This window comes from Myotis brandtii, unplaced genomic scaffold, assembly GCF_000412655.1.
Source record: "Myotis brandtii unplaced genomic scaffold, ASM41265v1 scaffold411, whole genome shotgun sequence".
NCBI classification, from domain to species: domain Eukaryota; kingdom Metazoa; phylum Chordata; class Mammalia; order Chiroptera; family Vespertilionidae; genus Myotis; species Myotis brandtii.
Window position 1 is genome coordinate 1,778,980 of NW_005365804.1, and position 10,166 is coordinate 1,789,145.

Consider the following 10,166-nt stretch of genomic DNA (forward strand, 5'->3'; position numbering starts at 1 on the left):
CAGGGCACCTACCACGTCTGCTTGGAAGGCTACCCTTTCCTAAGCCTGTTTTCACCTCCAGTGGGACTGCAAGAGAACAGCCCACGAATTAATCCTGGAACTGGAAGGTGGTCTTAGGCCACCTGGACCCCAAGCCACACCTGAGAGAAGAGAAGGAACCCGGAGTGCCCGATAATCACTGATCTCAACTCCCCCAAAGCGAGGCTGGCTTTCTCAGTCAAATAAAAATGTGAAAAACGAACCATGACCCCATTATATGAAATATTATATCTAAATAAAAGTAACGGCCAAAGCCTTCATTTCCTTGCTCATGTTGGGTTAATTTTTAATCATTTCAGGTCGACCTGACCCAAATCATAGATGCCTATGGCTACATAAGCCTGTCGTTCTCTGGCTCAAGCACTACTGAAGTCATCTCCTCCCATACAAATAAAAATTTAAACAAATTTTCAAAGGAAAAAAATAAGGAAAGAAAATAATGTGAAAAAAAATACAAATCAAAGAAATTTATTGGTGTTGACCAAAAATACATAATACGAAAAACAAAACAAAACAAAACAACAGAAACAAAACCAGAAACCCCACCCTGTGGCCCACGCGCTCGGGGTACTGACAGCGTGCGTCCGGAGCCCGCAGAGCCCGCACTTAATTCATGAGGACCTCCATCTGCACCAGCCTTGCGTTGGTGTCCCCGGACGTCCGGTAGGGTATCATCCCAGCAAAGGTAATCAGGGCCCGGGCTTGACTTCGGAGTTGCTGAGAAAGGGAAGACGAGAAAGCCAGTTACCTTGACGTTGAGGTGCTGTGCCGGGACCACCAGCAGGGTCTATCATTTTCTACCTGCCAGTGCCAGGGGCAGGTTCCGGCGGGGAGGGGTGGTGGTGGACGACAACCACGTTCTTCCGCAAGGTACAGAGTTAGCACAGCCCGTCCCAGGGCCCAGCTCCAAGCTCTCCTAAGCCAAGGATAGCTGGGTCTGCCAGGCCAGCTGCCTCGCCTGACAGGTGACGAGCTGGGACACAGGCCTGCGCTGTAGACCCTGCTCTGCTGGCCCGCCTCTCCCCTGGCTGGTGCCTGCTGCTTCCCTGGGGAGCAGAGACAATGCAGCCCCAGGCCGGCGCTCTCTCCTCTCCCTCTCCCCTTTCCTTCCTCCCACTCCTTCCTTCCTGACATAAGTGCTTGGCCCTCGTTTCCTTGGCAACAATATTATGGGATTCCATCGATTGTTCCAGGAGGGAAAGATTTTTAACTCAGGTGTCTCTAAAAACAGTAGAAAGACAACCGTCACTCTGATTTCTAAGTGACAGATGATTAAGGAATACAGAAACTTTGCAGAAGAGCTCCGTGTGGCCCCACAGTGAGATACGTGGGATGCTTATAGCAGCGACAAAGGAAACTGCCGGGAAAGAGAACGCGAGAGTCTAGACATCCCCTGCCCAGTGACTGGACTCTTAAGGAAACACAAGGGTCACTTACTAGGCTCCTCAAGAGCCATCCACGAAGGAAACGGAAGGCAAGTGCTATAGCTGACACATACAATAAACTGGCAAGTACATGTCCTGACTAATGTCCAAGCAAAAGAAAACGTTACTTTCTGATGAGAGTACCTGTGAAACTTTCTTTCAATGCGCACACAAGTGCCCAACCCTCACGGCTGACTGTAAGCTACTCTGCATGAGCCCAGGGGTGTTCGGGCAAAGGGCCGGGCCCCCGGCTGGGCAGCACTGCACATGAACCATGCGGCCACAGCCTGGGCAGGCAGCGTGTACATCCAAGTCTCTACTCTGTCCGTCTCTACCCCATAAAAAAGAAGAGTGATGGGCAGGAGGAAGATGGGAGAATGGCTTTACTCATGACATGCAAAAACTAAGTGCCTAAAACAAGAGATTAAAACACAGAATGTGTTCCGCCGGCCAGGCCAGCTGCTCCACCTGTGGGCAGGGCCTCCGCTGACCTGGAGGCAGCACCCAGCGCACCGGGAATGTCCGCCTCCGCCCTGGACCCACAGCAGCCTGCACTGGGCTGTTCATCACACACACAAACGGCTGCCCAGGCCCACGCGCAGTGAGTCGCACTGGCACGCCTCCTCACATCACTTCTGAGGCTGTGTAGCTCTCGCAGCCTAAGAGCAGTCGGCGGCCAGCAGCTGCCTTGGTGCACACACGGACGGCCTACAAGTAAGTGCATCCTTCCCGAGCACTGCTCTCTGGGTGGCCGAAGGTGAAACGCCCACCAGAGCTCACGGGGCAGGTCTGTAAGCGACAGAGCCCACAGACACCCTCGGAGGCAGGAGATAGGATTTCCAAAGCTCTAGTTTCTTGACTGTCAAAATCAGGTGTGGCTGTTATACACCTTACTGAGTCTCAGCAAACATTAGGTGGAGAAGGTAAGGGAAAGGTAATGTTCAAACACTAACAGTTTTGATGGTGTGATTGGACAAGTCAACTGGACATCACAGGCTGCATGAGTCCTAGGATTCTATCGGCCTGGGCTGTGCCTGACCCGCAGAACGCTGAGGCCCCACAGCAGCTGAAAGGCACTGGCTCGGGTGTCAGACCGATGGCTCCTTCCCTACCCCGAGGGGCCCACAAAAGCAAGTGGCTTCCCGACTCCAGGCCTCGGTTCCCTCTGCTGTAAACTGGGAATGACAGTGCCTGCCCCCATCTTTGGGTCACTGTGAGGCTCAGATGAGAGCAGAAGCAAGGGCTTGCATCAAGGTAATGTGCTGACCAAAAGTGAGAATGGTTTTGATGAAAGTGCTGAGCTGAGACTCACAAAGTAACCTGATATTTTAAAATGAGCTCAGGAAGTTCTTACGGAATCACTACAAATTAGCCTTCTATTTTGGATTTTTAAAAAGGTGATATTCGCAAACTGGGAACAACTTTTTTGTCTGTTTTTAGCTGGAGAAGAACAGCAATCCCATTGAGGTGTGATTTCTTCCTGGAGCCTCCTGACCCGGGTTCACCCAGGTTTCCCAGCTGCCGGGCGGAACGGGGAAGGGCAGCCTGGGCTCATGCGCATGGGCTCACGCGGCGCAATGGGCGGCAAACCAGAAAGGCGGTTCCCCGCCACGGCTCTGGCCCACGCGGGGATCTTACAGAGTCATGGTCCTCGATGACTCGCTGGGGCCGGGAAGCCGAGGAGGGACTCGTCCCCTTGAGCCGCTTAAACTGTGTGAACAGGATGTTCATGGTGGCGAGAAGCACTTCTGAGAGGTTGTGCCTGATCTGCAGAGAAACACAGGAAGTCAGGAGAGGAACCCAGCCGGGGCCAGCAATGGGAGCGGGGCCTCCGGGCAGGCCTGGGCACACGCATGCCCACAGCTGCCAGGTGGAGAGCTAGTCACTAAAAAGGTAGCCTATGGCACTGAAATGTCAAGTGTGAGAGCGAAGCCCAGGTGGCGCCACTCAGGTGGGTCCCTCCTGCTCCCTCCTTTATGCCACGACTCCTGGGCAGGCAGTGAGCCAAAGCAGGCTGAGCACATCTCGCCAGCGTGGGAGGGTGGATTGGCCGACAGCGTGATCACCAAGGAAAGTGTGGATTTGAATGTCAGAGTTGGGACACTCCTGTCTCAGACCCATCAGACCGTCTCCTCGGACCCTCAGCCCTAGCAGAGCCCTTGGGAGCATCTAGAGAGGCAGGCGCTGGCGCACCACGTCACCCATGCCGCAATGAACGATGCACCCAGAGAAGGCAAGAAACAACAAAGACCAAGTAGCTTGGGAGGAGGGGGATGACAGCAGGAACGAAGGGAAGGCTGTGAGTGGCAAGACCTAAGCTGTGTGGACCACAGTAGGCAACCGCCCCACCACATGTGCAGAAGCCGGCCCTCCTTCTTCCTCTACAACAGAAGCTGTTTTGTAAGAGGGATTTGTTACTGAGGACCAGTTCTAAATGGAAACTGTTAGTGACACCCGGGGACAGGCGGCTCTAGAGTAGACTCCTAGCCCGGCTGCACATGGAATGAGGGGAGTTCTGGGCCGCAGCCCAGACCAGGGGAACTGGAGTTTCTGGGCGCAGGGCCCGGGCATGCAGGTTTGTATAGCTCTCCTAGCAATTCCAGTGTGCGGAGAGCTGAGTGCCCTGGGGCTAGATGGGGGCACTGTGCTAGCAATGCTGCAGAGACAGTGGCGCTGGGGCTCCAAGGCTAACAACTGGTCCATGGCCGCTGCACCTGCTTCTCAAGACAAAACAGGTCCAAGAGGGGACGGGAGGAAGTGGGTCGTGATGCATGTGTTATGCACCCAATGGAGCTACTTAGAGAAGATCCCAGAGAAGCACCAACACACCTTCTAGAACAAGTGGATAACAGAGAACTACTCCAGACCTCACAGGGTCAACCAGAGACCTGTTTCTCCCTAGAACATGTCTGATCACTGACGTGACTGTATTTTCTGAGTCAGAAATTAATCTGATGGAGACACGTACTCACAGAAAAACCAGCCCAGGATGTGGGAAGCTGAACTCCTCTCAGAAAACTCAATCTGGGCGGTGACATACTCAGACTTAGTCACTAGCTACACCGAAATGACAGCTCTCGCGGGAGTGGGAGCAGAAGGCAGAGCTCAGCAAGAGGCCTCACCTCATCACTGAAGTTCCTGAAGGCGGCCACTCTCTCTTCCACGCTGTCCTGATTCAGGGGCACCAGCTTCAAGCGATCAATGATCTGTTTAAAACAAAAACCCACCAGCCCATATGACACACGCATCACCGTCGTGCCAGCTCCTCAAACAGCATCCAGTACGTCCACCAAGGGCTTCTGAGAACACGCCACCCCCTCACACCCAAAGGCTTTGATTCCACCTTGCTGACTAACTTCATTCCTATCCTCATTTCCTAAGGCCATTTTAAAGCTCAGATTTCAAATTACTTTGCGAGCTGTTTTCAGACTAAAGGGGTAAGGAATAGAAAAAAGAAAAAGGAAGCGAAAGCAACACAGAAATCCCCTTGAAATTCCCGGTTGCACAGTCCTTCCCGGAGCAGGCATACTGGTGACATTGCCTTAGTTTTCAGTGACTCCCGCGAAGTGTTCTGAATTTTTCAAGGGCGTATATTAACCTGCACTTCAAACACCCCTCCCGACACTCACGTCAAAGGCTCTGTCAATGTGGCCGCTGTGATATTCATCGAAAAAGGTAATCAAATCCAACAGGAGATAGAATGTGGAGTCCACAAACTTATTTGCACTGACCCCCTGAGCCCTGTACCTGAAAGAGAGAGCGAGGGAAGAGGTCAGGGGCATATCATGAATTCCCGTGCAATCTGGAGCTTTAGGACAGCATCTGAGAACCGTCAGAACCTCTTGAACTCTCTGTATGAGGTGAACTGAGGACTGGAACATGGTGTTTCTTTTTGAAATGGCCGAGCTTTGGATGGTGGATTTGATATGAATCCTCCTACAAATACTTTGCACGAAGCAATGGTCTCTAGCTTCAGCCACCATCTCTGCACCCACATACCCAGGAAGGATGGGGGGTCCTGATGGGCCAAAAGCCCAGTGGCCATCCCTGGGGACGGTGTGCTAAGTGGAGATTTCTCACTGGCCACAGAACGCCCTCCTGCGCTGCCCCAGGAAAGCATCGGGCCCTTTGTCGGGAGCATCTGCAGAGGCACAGCGATGACTGCTCAGCCTGGGAGTTACACTCATCAGTCTGACAACTCTGTTAACGCCCGGGGGGGTGGGGGAAGGTGGCTTCTGAAACCCTGGCCACTCCCCTCTTAAGAACTGCCCCACCTGGCCATCACTAGCTTTGCTCCCAAATGCCTTTGAGATGGCTGATAATAGGAGAGTGAACGTAATGCCTAGAATTAAACCTAACGTGCGGGATTAAAATGCTGAGATACCCTTTCATGCCCTTCTTTTTGGGAAAAATGTTAAGTCTGCCAGTACCAAGTTCTGGTGATGGTGTGGGGAACAGGAGCCTGCGGTGCTGTTGGAATGTGAGTTGGGGCTGCTCTGGAACTGCTGTTACTAGCAGATTTGGCAGCGTTGGCCTTACCGTTCCGCGATGGAGAGGGCCATGTTCTTCAGCCTCTCCTTGTTGGACTGCGGGGCGCTGATCTGGGGCACGACGGGACTCAGCAGTTTGTTCATCAGCTCCAGCACCTTATCAGCATTCTGTTCGATGTTTTAAGTTAAGGAAGGAATCAAATAATCAATAGAAGGCACTAAGTAACCACACAAAACAGGGGACGTTCTGGGGCGGTGGGTGGACATGCTCTGAATCTTAATCTGGGGGTGCGCACTTAACATCCACATTGGTCTACGTCTTAATTAGACCTCAATCAAAACATCTTTAAATTAAAAAAAGAGAGAAGTGTAACCCTCTTTTTGTCCACTCTTCTGTTGATGAAAGGAGATAATATCCTCTTTTCTAGGCTACATGATCACCAGCAGCCATTGTATGTTCTTAAGTGGAAACCCTTATTCCCGCTCTCGGAACACCTCAGCTGCCATCCTGCTCCCTGCCGCGTGAATCACCGTGTGTCTGTGCTGCCCAGAGGGTAGGCACCAAGGCATTTTCACCAGCAGCTTCGCCATCAAAATGTGACGACGCTTATTCGGCTGCCAAGTGAGACTACAGCTCAATGCCTGCAGGACATCCTTACCATACGCCGCTCTTTCTTGGCCAGAAATACGTCACGGGCACAAATAATTCTGTAGAGCAGAGTCTCACCCTGACGGGACCACTGACGCCCAAGTACCAGGGAGCGTGCCTCGGCAGGGGGCAAGCAGGACCCCCGCATCCCCCAATGTCTGTGCATTTAATGCCCCTCGGTGACAGATCCACTAAGTGCAGGAGGAGGGAGGGCGCACTGTACCTTGGCAAGGTCGTAAAGCTTTGCAGCTTCCTCAAACAGTCCTTTATTTTCGGCCACGGAAGCAACTTTGTTGATAATAGGCTTCGTGTCATTAGTAAACTTATCTATGACTCCAGGCTGACAAGACAGGTGATGGACGGGGAGGAAGAAAGAGATGGGTGCACGGAGCTGTTATTTTAAAGGTAGAGAAGCAACTGGGATCTGAAAACCACTTTAACTGAAAATGCTTGCCCTGGGCAATACATATATTTCATCGGTTGGGCTCTGGTTGGGCTCTGGCTTTCGTGGAAACATAAGGGCTTGTTAAACATATAAAAGGGACCAAGGAAGCTGCGCATGAAGAGGGAGCACAGAGGAGTCGGCAGTAATACTCTGTTCTAATCTTCCAAAATGACCCAGAGTGTGGGTAATACCACCAATGATTTTAACTTTGCTGACGAGTAGGCACCATGGGAGGGGAATCAGGAAACTCAGGAAAAATAGTTTTAGATTTCCTTTTAGGACAGATGGCAAAAGGAACGCAGTGCTCAAAATATACACGCAAGGGATCAGGAAACTCAGGGAAAATATCTGAGTTTTAGATTTCCTTTTAGGACAGACGGCAAAAGGAACGCAGTGCTCAAAATATACACGCAAGGTGTATCAGAATTTTTTTTTTTTTAATCACCATCATCACTCAACGGCAACCAGATGGTCAGGAGAGCATGAGAGGCCTTAGGAACCACAGAAAGCCAGGGCGGGTCTCGTGATGTCCGACTGGCCGTTCTGATTCTCCATCAGCACTGGACCAAGTCAGCGGACCTGCACCTGCCACCCTAGAGGCAGCACCGATCAGGGAAGAGCAGGAGCTCTGGGGTTCAAATTCCAGCTCCCCTTCTTACTACCTGTGTGATCTTGAGGAAGATAATTAACCTCCCTTGGAAAAGATAGGTAACAATGCCCGCCTTGCTGAGTTATTGTGGCAATTAGATTTTTAAAAAATCCCTGTGACACACTCAGCACAGTGCCCGGCAATTGTCCTGCTCAGGCAGCATGGCCATCGCCATCAGCCTGCCACTGGCCTCCCTTCTCAGCTGGACGGTGTGAGCAGTGTGGGCTCATCTTGAGATCTCTGAGTCCTACCCACCATTTTACAGGTGAGAAAAGTGAGTCCCCAGGAGAGGCCACAGGGAGTGTGCTCGAGTGGGGCCAGGACTGGTCTCCAATGCCAGGGCCTCTGTCCCTGCTCCTGAGCCGCCCAATGGGCACGACGGGTCTCAGGGAATCGCTGAGGCTCACGGGAGCAGCTGCATCTCGGGGTCAGTGGGGTGCTGAGCCCTCAGAAGTACCTTCTGAGAGAGGGCAAGCGTATTTCTAACTTTTCCATCTGGGGAGAGTAGGTGCAATAATCAATCTTTTTTTCTTGCATATTTTCTGAGCCAAGAGTAACAGTAATGTAGCCTTCTCAGCTCCCAAAGTGGCAGCGTGAACAGATGAGTACTTTCAACTAATAAAAAGCTACCTTGTCAACAATTTACATGTTTTTAGGAGAAACAGAAATGTGTGTGAAATCAAGGTCATCATTTGGGGCCTATAACAGTCATTCTTTATGTTTTAAACTAAGCAGCTCCACTCATATCTACACCTTTATTCAGTATCTTGAGTCCTAAAGTCTAACTGTAATCTTTGGACAATTATAAATCTCCAACTGCAAACTAGCACATCTCTAGGGGTGTGTCTAACCCACCTTTCTACTCCCATCATTCTCCAGTTTCCCAAGGATCATGTCGAACTGCAGAGACAAAAATGTTTACTCAATTTACTGGACAAAGATATACCCATAATCCATAATTCTTTGGGGACATGCGGGGAAGGAAAGAGGGGGGGTGGGAGAAGGCTTACATTAACTAGGAAACAGTGGGACTGAATCAACATTTTCATTGTCAGAAACCAAAGAGAATTAAAAACCCCTGGGTCTTCTCCATCAGAACCATGCTGAGGGTACCCGGTTAGCGTGAGAACGTGTCTACTGACAGCCACGGGTGGGAGCGGGAAGGAACCACGTACCTCTCGGCTTTCTATCACAAGCTCACTCACACAGCGTAGAAACATGTTTTCTCCTTGACTGTCTTTCTCGTCCCTGTATGGGGGCAAAGGCAATGTGCTTTCTAGTGTGGACTTGAGGTCACAACCAGCTGAAGTGAAGGGTCAAGAGCAACTTTTACCTGAGGAAGTAAAAGTACTGGAGGGCCTCCCTCGGGTCCGTGGACTCAAACTTCCGGGTGTAGAGCATGAGGAGCCGCACGAAGTTCAGCCGCCGCATGCAGGGGGGGTCGCCAGGCTCGTGGCTGACTGCACCACGGGGGACAGGACTGGTCACAACCACGCTGCCCCTCTGACCCAGGCAACGACGAAGTGTGGGGGCTGAGTCCAAGGACCCAGCAGCACCTATTCCTGCAGCCCAGCCAATGTCACCAGCTCTGGCCAACCCTGTCACCACCCTGTCCTCAACTTCTTCCCCAGCGCAGAGTGGAGATAAGGGGACCCAGACTCATGACTCTAGGACCTGCTTCTCCTGCCATTCCTCCGGGCAACCTGCCGGACTGGCCACTAACCCAGCACTGTGCACGGCACCGTCGTCATGGTTGGTACCATCTGCCCAATCCTCGCTGGCTGCAGGGATGAGTCCACTGCCACCCAATGGGGGAAGGGACGTGGTTATGCGACTGCCAACAAACACTCACGGAGCTGCGCACTTTGTCCCGAGGACTTTAAAAGCAGTTTCAGCTCAAAGAGCACGAGGGCCACGTGGACAGCATGGCAGCGCAGCCGCTCCATGCGGAAGAGAAAGGCGATGGCCGCCTCGAACTGCGCGGTCAGGAACAGCACTTGGAAGTAGAGGAAGGGCTGCTGGTTCACTGTGAAGTGGGACTCGCCTGTGGGGGGGAGACACAGCCCACTCAGAGGGAGTCAGCCTCCACAGCCACCCCACGCAGAAGCCTGTGCGCTTAAAGGACCTTTGGTGGGTGGAGGGGCCCTGGACACAGAGCACCGCCACGTGAACCCAACCTGGTTCCATGACCTTCTCTAGACCTTAGGGATCGTGTTGTGAAACCCAAGCTGCCTGCAGTAGGTGGGAGAGAAACAGAGTTCAGGACCTTAAAACGAAATACAAAAGGGCTGCTGATCTCCTTATCCTGATGAAGTCCCTCAACAAGGAGAGGAATGAAGACTACAAAGGGGCTTCAGATCACTCAGATTCGCAGTAACTGAATTCAACAACTACTGACCACTAGCTGGAACCTTTTCTTCCAAGATTCTTAAACAGTGTGTGTGTGTGGGGGGGGCGGGCGGGACGGGAC

At 52.1% G+C, this 10,166-nt stretch overlaps 1 protein-coding gene across 5 annotated transcripts in view; it reads right to left on the reverse strand.

Moving 5' to 3' along the window:
* Nucleotides 1-264: 264 nt before the first annotated feature.
* NUP93 (nucleoporin 93kDa) overlaps nucleotides 265-10,166 on the reverse strand; it is a 74,244-nt gene continuing 64,342 nt past the window's right edge. For 4 of the 5 annotated variants that reach the window (XM_005873535.2, XM_014545554.1, XM_005873537.2 and 1 more), the window contains 10 exons: nucleotides 9,549-9,740; nucleotides 9,030-9,156; nucleotides 8,872-8,944; nucleotides 8,552-8,596; nucleotides 6,826-6,942; nucleotides 6,003-6,121; nucleotides 5,093-5,210; nucleotides 4,586-4,669; nucleotides 3,102-3,230; nucleotides 300-756 (listed from right to left, as the gene is read on the reverse strand). In XM_005873535.2, the coding sequence (XP_005873597.1) occupies nucleotides 646-756; nucleotides 3,102-3,230; nucleotides 4,586-4,669; nucleotides 5,093-5,210; nucleotides 6,003-6,121; nucleotides 6,826-6,942; nucleotides 8,552-8,596; nucleotides 8,872-8,944; nucleotides 9,030-9,156; nucleotides 9,549-9,740 (1,115 nt within the window). In that variant the 3' untranslated portion in view covers nucleotides 300-645. Of the gene's footprint in view, nucleotides 757-3,101; nucleotides 3,231-4,585; nucleotides 4,670-5,092; nucleotides 5,211-6,002; nucleotides 6,122-6,825; nucleotides 6,943-8,551; nucleotides 8,597-8,871; nucleotides 8,945-9,029; nucleotides 9,157-9,548; nucleotides 9,741-10,166 lie in introns of all 5 variants that reach the window. The other variant, XM_014545553.1, reaches the window with a different exon arrangement.